Below are 13516 nucleotides of genomic sequence, written 5' to 3' on the forward strand. Positions count from 1 at the left end.
GCTTCACATATCAGATCCTCTGCCTGCACAGTGATTGCGTGCCACTCCCCAATCAGTTCCACCTGTTCCTCATTATCCTCTGTCTCTCCCCGCCAAATTGTCTTGTCTGCAACTTGCAAGCTTTCCAACAATCCTTCTTATGTTTTCTCCATTGTGTATGACTTTGGTTGGATTCTGCTTTAAAGAGCCAGGGTTTTGGAAACCTTTGCCAATATTTAATATCAAAAATGCATACAATTGCAAGGCTAATCACACACACAGTCGATGGTGACAACACACAGGCATGTATAGAAGCCCTAACCCAATGCATAGTGGTGACAATAGATATTTGGTGTAATGTTGATAGAATCTGATTTGAAGAAGTGTGACGTCTGCATATACATGTGCACACAAACACATTGCATCAAAGCTACAATGTTAAATGTTTATGAATGTATGTACAAGGACAATTCTCCTCTCATGACTGAAAGCTTCCACTGGTCAAGTCAGCAGTATTTAGTGGCTGCCCACCTGCACGTGTCTGGCACTGTGGCACGCAAATCATGGCTGCATTCCCTGTGGAGAAAAGTTCAATAACAAGGTTTTTGGCCCTCGGCTACGTGTCTTGGGTCACTGAATGTTTTTTTTTTTAACTGAGGGGACACAGGAAAAATCATGTTGTTATAAATGAATTACTGTTCTTGTCCTTCTTATTATTATTATAATAATAATAAGAATAATCACTGGGCTACTACATGTAATATTTAAAACTAATTTATGCATACAAAGTTGTCCAAAGGTGTTGAAATTAAAATGGGTGAACAAAATCGTTACTAACTGTTGTCATTTAAATTTTTTTATTTAAATTTGAACACATTTATTTTAGTGTCTAGATTAATGAATAACTTACGTAAAGGCTAACTAGCACTGAGCTCCGTTCAGTGTTAATACATGAAGCTTGAATGTGTGTAAAAACAGTACATATTGTAACCTCAGTAAAGCACGTTAGGTACATTCTTCTTAACTTGGAAACATGTAGGTTCAAAGCCCTGTGGTGTCACCTCAAACACAATCATTTCCAGGAGTCTTTATCAGATGAATGTGTATTTTGACAGTCAGTGAGAGTGCAAAGTCCATTATGAAAAAAAGTTGGCTTAATTACAGTGTAACAGTGTGTGTGCGTGTTCAGTGGCACTGAGGAGGTTCGGGTTACATTTTAACTAAAGGTGACTGTGAGCACTTCATGAGCACAGGTGCACATGAATAAACAAACAGAATCATTGCTGTTGCAGATATCAGTATCCAATATAGACTGAGTGTGTGCCAGTGTGGACAAATAAAGACTAAGAGGTGAATATGGTGTTGGCCTCATAAAAAGTAACAAAATAATACAATAGATTGCAATGCATTAATTGATTTTTTTTTTTAATGCAACAACAATTAAAGGGCTACAATTAAGTAAAAACTACAATGAAAATATAATAACTTAACTTGAACTAAATAACTAAAAAAACCATCAGCCGAGTTGATTCACAAATAAGTGCAACTTTTGTCTGAAAACAAGTTAAAAACTTATAAGCGCGATTAAATAAAATAATGTTCTGGGGGCCCCTTAGCTCGCTTGTGCCTTGGAACGGCTCTGGTCACAAACATTGACATACTGCTGCCACAGCCACCAGGAGTAATCTGGGGTTAAATGTCTTTGGTTAGAGGACGACACGTTCTTCCAACCCAATCGCCATCATATATGATTTTAAAGAATGCAATGGCACAAGCTTGAATATAGATACAAAAATAATTTATAATCACAATGAAATATAATGTGTGTATGTATAAAAGTATGTTGATAGTATTGTTTGGTATCATTAACTATGTGTTATTACTGAACTGTAATATGTCACGATTCTCACATCAATAGAATGTGTCAATTTCTGCTCCAGAAACTTCACTTTTAATCAAGTCAGTTCATTATTCAACTAAGTTATGGCAGTACTGTGATGAAACATCGCCAACATTTTTTTTCTACACTTTTGATTGCGCCAGTCATGAATACGTGTATGAATTTTATGTGTCAGTGTCGGGATACAGCCTCTCCCTGTCTGGACAAGGAGTGGTGCACATAAAAAAAAGGAAAAAGTCCACACCTAGCACAAGTATCCTTTCCCTGAGGCAAATGTCAACACTGAGCACATTCACTGTGGTATGAAGACTATGTAACATCAACACAAACAATATCTTCTTTTTTTCAGTGTCTGCTATAGGCTGGGTTTACGTGATTTTTACTGAGGATTAAACTGTAACATAATCGCTGAAATAAATTTTAGAAGAATTAAGCTACACCCTTTGACTTGCCATTGCATATACTTTTGTGAAGTTTAGTAAAAATAGAGTGTAGCAGTGCAGAGGAACACATCTCATTCCATACCAAACATCTACGCTGACTCACCACAAGCTACGAGAGTGTGAATTTATGCTTCAAGCTCTTGTAGAAGCCACATATATTTGTAAATCATGTTTCCATTTACAGGAAAATAAATGATAATGCGCTGCACATTTGAGTGGACTGCAGAGTGATTGACAGCTGGCATCGTCCTATCTACCTTGATGGTATTGGTGCCTGGTTGTAGATGATATCCGTAGATTTCCAGTTGCAAAAACAACCGTCAAATAGCAAATCTTGAGGCTGAAAAACTACGTCCATTTTTACAAACAGTAGTTTAGTAGTTCACACTAACCTCAGGTTGACTATCAACATTTCTAATTTGTGGAGCATGGAAATGTGTACCATAACTATAAAAAACGTGTCGACTCAGGTGGGATGGTTTTGGCTTAGCATTAAAATTACCACAGAACACCCATGACTTTCTTCCTACCATGCTGTAAACACTGTAAGACACAAAACACAACATACTGCAACACAAATTATAGAGGACGTTACCTGGAAGTTTTTGGAACGGGATGACAACTTTCTTTACTCTTAGTTACAGTCTTGTAACTTTGTAACAAATGGTAAGGATTCATCTCGGTTGACCTTGTTCAACCTCTTTATCTAAGAAAAAGAAAATCATCTTGCTTTTCTCTCTTTATGAGCAAATAATTGCACAGGCCTGACTCTTGCTTACTGAAAGCCAATTGCTCTGTGGACAATTCAAGCCCGTATTTCAAAATCATCATGAAAGGTTTGTGCTGAGGCAGCAGTGGTGAATCAAACATCGGTCAAAGAGTACAGTTGCCACATAGAGATCTGGCTCTGAATCCAGACGGTTTCACAAATGGACAGGAAGCAGCCAAAACCACCACAGTCTGTCTGTCTGTTAACCATGACCTCCACATCACTCATCTTCTGGCTGGGCAAAACCCCTGTGGAGACCCCTGCGCGACCCGGCTGAACACAACTGGGACTGCTATCAACTTTAATGAAATCATTTCACATTGAAGCAGCTTCTTTTTTTTTATATATCTCTGTTACTCTCTCTCATTTAGACTAATGAGGCCTCACATTTAACTGTACACATTACAGTGCCAATTGGAGATGCAGAGAAATGAAATGACCTTTAAATATAACTCTTACCAGATAATATGGAGTGCAGTAGACCTCGGAGCCGGTGAGGCCGCAGGTAGAAGTTGCATGGAGCTGGTGAGATCTGCCCAGGAGCAGGTCACTGCTGGGTGGGTAGCAAGCTCCCCGTGAGCAGTCCGTTTGGGCCTGTGATAATGCAGCTAAGGCTGTAAGGAGGACACAAGTTGCAATATTACAATGTAATATAACTGCAGTATATGACATTTCTCAATAATTCATAACATTTATGTGACAGTTCTCAGTCAATTCTGAAGAACGACTAAGGCTGAATCAATATTTTGTAAAAGAATGGACTGATCCCGAACAATGTAATGAAGTGATTTCAAATGCTAAATTAAGTCTGTGATATGCTTAACTTTCAGTCGTAATTTGTTTTTCTAAAGGTAGATTATGTTGACATTAAACACACAATAAATACATGAAAAATGTGATAAACATTCATGAAAAATGGTGGTTGTTAGCACCCAAACACCAGGTGTTATTAACAAGGCAGAGCAGTAAGTAAAGTTGGTTTACGTGGTAGCGAGCCCTGTCAGGAACAAGTATGTTTATTTCTGCCACATTCATCTCTTGTCATTTCACTTTTGTGTTTTTTTCACGTTTTGCATTTCTTTTATGGACATGTTGAGCAAAGAGAGAGGTTAGGTCACAAATTAGGTCAGAAGTGACTTTATGTGGTAACATCTGTACCAAAGAAGCCAACTGGTGCCACATATCTTGTGGTTTCTCACTATTGCAGCTGCAGTTGTTAGTTATAGTATAATAAAGGTTGTACTATATAGTGTTATAATGTCATGTCCATCAGTTGGTGACTTAAGACTAACACGATTATATTATATTATACTGTGACAGTACACTAACTTAACCACATAGATAAAGTATGTACAGTTCTATGGCACAAAAAGCAATAGCTGCATTCATCAAAAATAATACTTTCTTGTGCTTTGGAATAAAACATAATTTTTTGATTGATGAATGATTGGCACTGACAAGCAGTCTTTGTATTCCGTGTCTATTTCAACAAGCTGTATTTAGTTTCATTTGAATAAAGTATTTGAGAGTATATTAGATAAAGTTCTGGTTTTGAGCCTTTGAAACAGACACAGAGAGCTTTTTAAACATGTGCCATCTTGACCAGGGTATGCAAGTTCTCATTCCAGCCAATCACTTGCAGCAGCTTCATATTACTTCCTCCTCCCTGCTAGAAAGGTGAACTGTTTAATTGGCTGCTGCAGAATGAAAAACATGCTTTCTCTCGACTCAAAAACGGTTTACCTTTTTTTAAGCGCTCATACATGTGGTGCAAATAAAAAAAGCTGCAAGGCAAACTTACAGAGACACAATTTACATATTGAATTGAACAAGTGAAAGACTGGAAATCTTACCAGCTACAAGTAAAAGTATCCACATGTTGTGCTCCTCCTGTGAGAGAAAAACAACAAAGCCCAACATCAGGTAAGGTCAGCAAACAGCAACAGGAGCAAAGCCACTTGACGGTAAGTGTGACGGTGAGACTCACCCGGTAGCTGCTTCTTTATCACTTGTGTTTTGTGCTATGATTAGGTGTGTGTCGGTGCCTGGCTGCTCATTTATGAACACTGTCTCACCTGCACAGTGTGTGATACAGTGTGTGTCAGAGTCACACCCTTCACTACCCCACCCTTCACACTATGAATCAACACACACACATACAGACACACAGGCAGCTGGAGACACAGTCATGGTTTAACACAAAGACACCAAGGAGTCATGAACCCATGGAAACAAAGACTCAATTAGATGTAATAACTTATTAAAGTATATATATTATATGTATAATCAATTATTTCTATATTTTATTTCTTGTTGGTCCTTGTGGTCCTTTTTTTTAGGATTCATCCTCTCTGGTGACATGTCCAAGATGTATCCCACCTTTAACCCAGTGTTAGCTGGGATTGGCTCCATGGACCTGCGACCGTCATGTGGAGGATAAAGTGGTAGAAAACAGATGGATGGAAAAATTCTTTCTCATCATTGTATCTGAGGATGTATCCTAATAAGCTTGGTTGATTTCTAATCAAATACAAACATTTTATCCACTCTTTGCTGTGCTTTGTGTTCTGTGCCTGTCTGTCCTGTATGTTAAAAATGGGAACAAGGGTTTTATCCCAGAGTAGGCAGGATATATTTGATGTAGTTTACCCATAATTCCACAATAAGAATAATGTAATGCAACTGGGCTGAGACAGAGTTCATTTTGACTCTGTATGGGGATATCTGGTTATCATACAATGAATTCAATCAACCACTTGTCGATATGGACAGGGCTTTTTAGAGTTGGAGAGATAGCCTTGGGTCATCTGTCGCATGTGAACCGAGTGCATCTGCCCATGTCCATCTGGTGAGATGGGCTAAAGAAAGAGAAATTGCCCTTAGTAAATTATTTAAATGATGTGATTGAATTTAAAACTGCAATGCGTAACTTCTCAGTGAAACACTTTGAGTTGTACCACTTGAATAAAATGTGGTATAGAGTAAATAAAGTAAATAGAATGGGACATCTGCCAAGGCCCAGCAGTTCCCTTACAGTAAAAACTCCTGATATAACCAAACATTATAAAAACACAACTCTTTGTCATTTCCATGACACAAACAAACACACTCATCCCCAGACAGAATAAATGCCCTGTAGGCAGTGAGTATGGTTTATCAGGTGTGTGCTCAGCCAAGATCTACTGATAATCCACTGTGTAAGGAAATAGTAGCCTGAGGGCCAGCTGAGTGCACATGGTGTTTTCCTCCACTCTTGGTAAGTCCAAGGTGTGTCTTCTGACTCAGTTCACATACACAATGTGCACAATGAGCTAATGTGCACACAACTTCAGACAAGTACTGTCATGTTCCTCAGCGGCTCTAGATGGTCGTGTAGTTGTATTATACTTAGATACAGCCTGGAGTTTCCTGTTTTTCCTCACTGGCCTGGCCCTTTGGTTACAGTTACATGGAGTCAATGTTCATTTTATATCAGACATTTTATTTTATAGTTCTCTGAGTACAATGAGCCTATCTACTCACTTATATTTAAGATAAGACATATACACTGCGGGCCACACGGTGGTGTAGTGTAGTTCCCGGTTGGAACAAGGGCCTTTCTGCATGGAGTTTGCATGTTCTCCCTGTGTGTGTGTGGGTTCTCTCCGGGTTCTCCGGCTTCCTCCCACAGTCCAAAAACATGCAATGTGACACTCTAAATTGACCGTAGGAGTGAGTGTGAGAGTGAATGGTTGTTTGTCTCTAGCTGTGTGAGTCCCTGCGATGGACTGGCGAACTGTCCAGGGTGTACCCCGCCTATCGCCCGATGTAGCTGGGATTGGCACAGCACCCCCCGTGACCCTCTGGTTGAGAGGATAAAGCGGTAGATGATGACTGACATATACACTGCCTGGTCAAAAAAAAAGTCACCACCTGGATTTAACTAAGCACATAGGTAAGGAGTTGGTCAGGTCGAGGTTCAGCAACATTATGTGCCCAAAGAATGAGGTCAGCTGACTACCTGAATATAATGAATGACCAGATTATTCCATCAATGCATTTTTTTCTTCCCTGATGACATGTGCATATTCCAAGATGACAATGCCAGGACTCATCAGGCTCAAATTGTGAAAGAGTGGTTCAGGGAGCATGAGACATCATTTTCACACATGGATTGGCCACCACAGAGTCCAGACCTTAACCCCATTGAGAATCTTTGGGATGTGCTGGAGAAGGCTTTGCTCAGTGGCCTGACTCTCCCATCATCAATACAAGATCTTGGTGAAAAATGAATGCAACACTGGACGGAAATAAATCTTGTGACATTGCAGTAGCTTATGGAAACAATGCCACAGTGAATGAGTGCCGTAATCAAAGCTAAAGGCGGTCCAAAGAGTATGTGACCCTTTTTTTTCGGTGGCAACCAAATTGCTGCTTCCCGTTGTTCGCATTTTGTTGGAAATTGTTGTCATTGTTGTGGTCAAACAAGTTTGCTTTAAGACATGTATGTACTGTATGTATATGAAGTATATGAATTTTGTAAGTGAGATTAACTGCTTTTGTAAATGGGATTAACTGTTTTTGTATGTGAGATTAACTGGTTTTGAGCATGTGGACGGACGCAATCCAACCCACAACCAATGACTCCATATGATGTATGACAAAATGCAAGGGACAAATCAGCTCAGCTACGTTCAAACTAGGGTACTAGGGTAGATTTGTTATCTCTTTAGGACCTGCTTGCGCATGTGTGTGTACATGGGCTGAATGTTGTTAAGTAAGAGTTGTTCTTATCTTTATGCCTTTTACCATGACCTGAATGTGAATGTGGCACCATTGTATTTTAGCTACAGACATGCAAATGAGAACCAAACATTGAACAACCATGTATTGAGTCACCAATTAAGGAATTGACTTTGTGTGTGTGTGTGTGTAATCAGAATATATAACTGTTCCAGCAGCATTAAGTAAAATGTTCTGAAACCTAAAAAAACAACAACAACCCTCTTTGCAAGCTCACATGCTAATCGTCAGCCAGAGATTTAAGGTTGTACTTTGAATGCTCTAAAGCTCCTTTCAAGGAATAAGATTAATTAAAACCAAACAAACTATCTGCCATATCTGACCTAGTTACACTGCCACACCATGTGCAAAATAAAGAAATATCAAAATAATGTAGGAGGCTCACACAGGAGATTATACAATTACAGAAGTAAGTGAATAAATGTGGCTTGAACAACAGCGTTCAGAATATGAATGAAAAAATAATAACATCAATATATACAGTGTATAATCTTTCCTCAGGTTCTTCCAATAATGATTATTAATACCATAAGATTGTTGTTATAAATACAAACCAGGCACTTTAATTTGTCATATGACACAAAACACAGATCATGATTTTTCTGCTTCAGTAGGCAACTTACTTGTTCTCCCCTGTTAAACGTATTTAGAAATTTTTAGAAAACCTGGCAGACAATTAATGGCACCTGTATAATCTCTGGCATGCGAGGACGCTCAGGTTTCCTGACTACTGCAGGACATGCTGTGATTCACAGTGTTGTTCTGCAAAGTCAGAGCACATATTATACCGATAGATGTAATATATTGTCTAATAGCGTACGTGTGTGCAATACATGCATAGTTTGACACTGTGTAACACTCTGACCATTGTTCTCAGTGGCATTGTCCACGTTGCAGCAGACAGAGTGCTGGAAGGTTTACATAACCTTTCCCCTGATTTGATGACCTTTCACCAAGACATGTGGTCACCTGCACGGATTTCAGGCTATTCCAACTTCCACACTGCACCTAAACAACAAAGAAACAAACAGAACCCCATAATCTGTTCATCATTGAAAACATAAACAGTATATCAGGTCTGACCATATAGGTTTTTTTTCCCATAAACACTTTATTATTCATATTAGGAACTATGGATACTATAGCCAAAGGTATTTACTAGTATTAACAAAATCAGCTATAACATAAATCACTCTCTCAATAACCTGTACCGTTTATTGTCCTGGTTACACAACACTATCCCAGAAACTGTGACACAATATTCCCTATAAAGAAAATTTGTTTCTGTTGTTAATATTTTATCATATATGTACAGTATGTACTTCCTCTCTTCAAATTGAAACCACTGAATGACTACTGTGATAATACATAATTGTCTTGTCTTTAAACACGCGTTTTTGTATTAAAAGCACCCTCGTGTTCTCACAGTAAGCTGCTGTAATCAGAGCAGTAAACCTCCACACACTGGATCAAAGTTTTTTTTTGTGCTGACTCCACACTTCATGAATATTCAGCAATGGTCACAGTGAGGGTGGAGAGAGTGAGGCTTTAAATGGCCACACTCAGGATCCAGTTAAAGGTGTGTTACTGCTGCAAACTAGAAGCTGGATTTGTTTAAAGCCTTTGTGCGACTGGAACAAACATTAAACCTCGTCAAGGTAAGGTATTTTTTTTTTTTACTTTTGAAACATTAGTTTTTAAAAATGCATAGTATATACTGCATGTAACACAGAGTAAATGGCAATTGCTTTTATTGCAGTGTACTTCTATTTCTTTTGTTTAGTTTCATGCCAATCCATTTAAAACTGACAGTTTTGCTGATATGAGATTTCAGAGATTTCAGAAACAAATAGATAGTCTTAAAACTGTAATGTTTAATTATAAACAAATGCCTGCTATATTCACTGCACTGTCAAATGAGTTCACACAACGCTGACTCCACACGACTTGCTCTGTGTTTCTCAGTGTAGTAGTGTTTAGATCTCATGTTGTCCTGTGACATTCCTGTGCTGCACACAGGAGGTGATTAGTTTTATGTCAAGAAGACAGACAAAGGCAAAAGCACCATTGTGCTAGTGAAGTAAGGTGGCTCCAAACAGGTTGGAGTATGACTGAAAACACAAAGACTGGTCCATGAAAAGTTTCATAAGTTTCATAATCTCCTTCTCAAAAAAAACAGGATAGCTGCTTCTTGCACCCTTGTCACGTCGGATAGTATTGCTTGACGTAAGCAGAATAATAACATCACAATGACAAAAGTTATGCACTGCAGCTTGGCATTACTGTCTTGCAATTCTAAAGATGAATTAATGTTTTCTTCTTTTGTAACTTGTTGTGTAACACAGGCTGTGAAGATGGAGACCATGCAGGAGTTCATCCCCTTTGCCAAAGAGATGCTGAGTCAGAAACCCAGACGGGGTCTGCTGAAGATCTACCTGCTGGGCACCGCGTTTGCAGTGCTGGGGTCGATTATCGGGTTGCTCGAGACCATGTGTCACCCCTTCTCCACTGGTCAGCCGCTGGACGCAGAGCTGCTCCTCATGTTGGAACAGAGAACTGTTCAGGTTGAGACACAGCACATGGTGGAGCGTCAGGAAGAAGAGGTGGAGAAGAAAGAAGAGAAGGAGCTGGCTCATGAAAATGGGGCCATCACTGAGACCATGACCCTCTCCAATAATCAAAGACCCAGCTATCGAAGCATAGCCACCCGGCTGCATGCTTCTTAAAGACAAACGGGTTGACCCTGCAGTGACTTGACTTATTTATTAGGGAACTTCTCCTGCCACACCAATGGGTTGTGCAACATGCACAGACTTTAAAGCTTTACAGACAGACTGTCCTGCCACCAAGTCTAAAGATGCCTCTAAGTGCCGTTTGAATGTTTTTAGCATGTTGGCAAATACAGAGGCCGCACTGGCTGCCTGGAAGAGACAAGCCTTTCTAACCCTTATGACAGCACTCAATCAGTCAATAATACAGTAGAATCAAAGTGTACAAGAAATAAAGCAATTCTTTTGTCATTTCACAAGGTCAATCGAACATGAAAATCACTGAATCTCACAATACTGAGTCTTAATATTTTTGAATATTTGAAAGTGCAAATCATAAACTCTTTACATTACAACGTCAAACGTATACATTTATCTCATATTCCTCGCTGACATAAGCTTCTGTTCAAAAACTGGACATAGTTTAAAATGGATAGATAATAAAACATCCTATGATGTGATCATTAGAACCTATTAATTCTGCTATAGTGCACAAATGCAGTATGAATGGTTCCTGGAGTCTGCCTGGCTACATGAGCTGCTGTGTAGCCCCCTCTGGTGGTGGATGTGTCTCAACAACATACAGCGAGAGAGGAACAGTTGTTGTAAAGGTCTTGCTGTGTGTAAACACTGTAAATATACTTTAATCCTTTTTTGTTCATTAATTTATTTATTGAGCCTGGGTTTAGGTTCACTCTTGTTTACTCTTACTCTTTCAATGTTTGCTTCAATAAATATCTGTCTGATTTTGTACCAAAATCATGATTTTGTGGTCTGTCTGTCTCTGCCTGTCCATCTATCTATATATTATTGACATAGGTATTCAGACACTTTGCATTGTCTTCTGATTATCTTCCAAACGGTTTTCCACATCTTGAGTGGAGATCACCTGTAGTGAGTTCAGTTGATTGGACATGGATGACACACAGCTGAGTGCATATCAAACAAAAACCCAAACCCAAACTTTTAACTGAAAGTTCCCCAAAGCCAGAGAGGCATATTTTACGGTACAGTACTCCACAATTATTTACATTTTGGAAAATTAGGTGTACCAAACTAGCTATTATCAGTCCTTGTGCTTTTGACAGCATATTGTATGATAAAACAACGCAAGAATTCACCCTCCTCAGTCATCACTCCTGCAGCCTTTCCTGCTTCATATTATGAGTTGTGTGTAAATGCAGATCAAGTGTGAGCAACAGAGGGACTTCAACTGGCTTCGGCAGAAACACGTTGGTGAGTCAAAGAAGCCGCTCCTTTCAGAGTATTTGACATTTCAATCAGGAGAGACAAGTGAGTATTTTGGGAGCATTTTAATTTCTGCTTCTGAGCAGATACTAGGAAAATCCCCCAAAGACCAGACACTGGTGGTTGTGATTGGTGATCAGATGAGACTGATGCAGGGTGAAGAAATACTCAAATAAATCAGACCAAATCACAACAAACATTATCTTAAGGCACTTAACATAGAGAGGCCTTACACAATTATAGAGACAAACGCATCAGCTCACCCCGATGAGCTGCTCTGTTGGTAAGAATTAAAGATTTGAATTTGATTCTGTCAGAAAAATGGTCATCAGTAGAAGTCAAGAAACAGCAGTGTGTCCTTGTAGATGGATTGAACTCAACTCTATTCCAGACCATCTGTAATGGTTTCACTGCACACTGCTCACTCAGATAGCGCAGTGTGACAATGGGACAATGGTGCTTGACACTTGAACACACATGAGTGGGAGGCCAATAAAACCCTGAGTCGACAGGCTTCTCTTTGGTCTGACAATAATGTGAGGATTGGACATAAAGGCTGAATAATGTCCAAACTGAGCTGAACTTTATGACATTTTTATGATCCAGACACAAGTGTATAGGTTGGATGTTCTTGACTGATGTGTAGCAGTGGTAATATAGTCTGTAACACATAAACAAATAGGTAACAAATATAAAGCTTTATAGAGTTGATGTGATTTTAGTTGTCTTATAAAAGTTAAATACAGATGCCCCCTGTGACAAAAGTATCAATCCCGACAGCAACACAGCATACTAATTAAACTAAGGGTCATAGGTCAGTTAAAGAAAGTGAAATCAAAGTGACAAAGAGTTTGGGAGAGATTTATTTTCTCTGTCTGTCATAGAAAGAGGGATTTGACTTGAAAGGTTGCCAGTGGATACCAGAGGCAACACACAGTAAGAAGCTGCTGACTCTGTGCCAGTTCCTCGCCAGTGTCAACCGAGCAGCGTCTGAGTCACACAAAGACTCTGTACACACAAGAGTGCAGACCGGGACCTGATTATATCCTGGTCTGAAATGTGATCCTGGTTTTATAAACACCATGTGTGGCATTTACGGGCCAATATGCAACATTCTGCATCACAGGATGTTGTGCAACTTGGTTACTTAGGCTGCATTTAAGTACTGTCGGAAACACTAGACCCCTGTATGATATTGTTCTTGATGTTGTTTACTGCTAATGTTTTCTCTGAAAGACCTGAGCTCAGGATGTCATGTATACGATAAGCATGTCACAAAGTTCCACTCGCTCTAATTAATAGACAGAAAGTCACATACAGTCACCTCCAGAATTACTTCCAAAGAAAAAGGCTTCAGAGAATGAAAGACCGGGGTTAATATTGGTCTACATTTTCATGATTTAGAGCTCTATGAGCTGGGTAAGGTCTTCAAAATGACTTGCATACATCATGTTACATCTGTAACATTAGTTACCACCTATATTAGACACTGGGTTTCACAAACACCTTTTCTGACGTGCATGCTTCACAGTTGATGAGTAGATGAGTAATGCAACTTTTGATCAATGGAAAAAAAAACATCATAAAGAAACCAGGTCGGTTTAACAGTGATCCAAAAAACGTTATT

The 13516-nt window shown here is 39.2% G+C and overlaps 2 protein-coding genes across 3 annotated transcripts in view; one reads left to right on the forward strand and one right to left on the reverse strand.

Moving 5' to 3' along the window:
• LOC122767814 (laminin subunit beta-3-like) overlaps nucleotides 1-5162 on the reverse strand; it is an 18918-nt gene extending 13756 nt beyond the window's left edge. The window contains exons 1-3 of one of the 2 annotated variants that reach the window (XM_044023302.1): nucleotides 5079-5162; nucleotides 4945-4981; nucleotides 3551-3705 (exon numbers count right to left, since the gene is read on the reverse strand). In XM_044023302.1, the coding sequence (XP_043879237.1) occupies nucleotides 3551-3705; nucleotides 4945-4969 (180 nt within the window). In that variant the 5' untranslated portion in view covers nucleotides 4970-4981; nucleotides 5079-5162. The other variant, XM_044023301.1, reaches the window with a different exon arrangement.
• Nucleotides 5163-9439: 4277 nt separating this feature from the next.
• g0s2 (G0/G1 switch 2) lies at nucleotides 9440-11400 on the forward strand. Its single transcript, XM_044024440.1, has 2 exons — nucleotides 9440-9531; nucleotides 10219-11400. Exon 2 carries the CDS (start codon nucleotides 10228-10230, stop codon nucleotides 10597-10599), a length of 372 nt encoding a protein of 123 aa, XP_043880375.1. The 5' UTR covers nucleotides 9440-9531; nucleotides 10219-10227; the 3' UTR covers nucleotides 10600-11400.
• Nucleotides 11401-13516: the final 2116 nt, after the last annotated feature.

The sequence above is a fragment of the Solea senegalensis genome, linkage group LG4 (assembly GCF_019176455.1).
Source record: "Solea senegalensis isolate Sse05_10M linkage group LG4, IFAPA_SoseM_1, whole genome shotgun sequence".
NCBI lineage: Eukaryota > Metazoa > Chordata > Actinopteri > Pleuronectiformes > Soleidae > Solea > Solea senegalensis.

Excerpts from the sequence above, each read along its gene's own strand:
- g0s2 (XM_044024440.1), top strand. The coding sequence starts at position 10,228 with ATGGAGACCATGCAGGAGTTCATCCCCTTTGCCAAAGAGATGCTGAGT.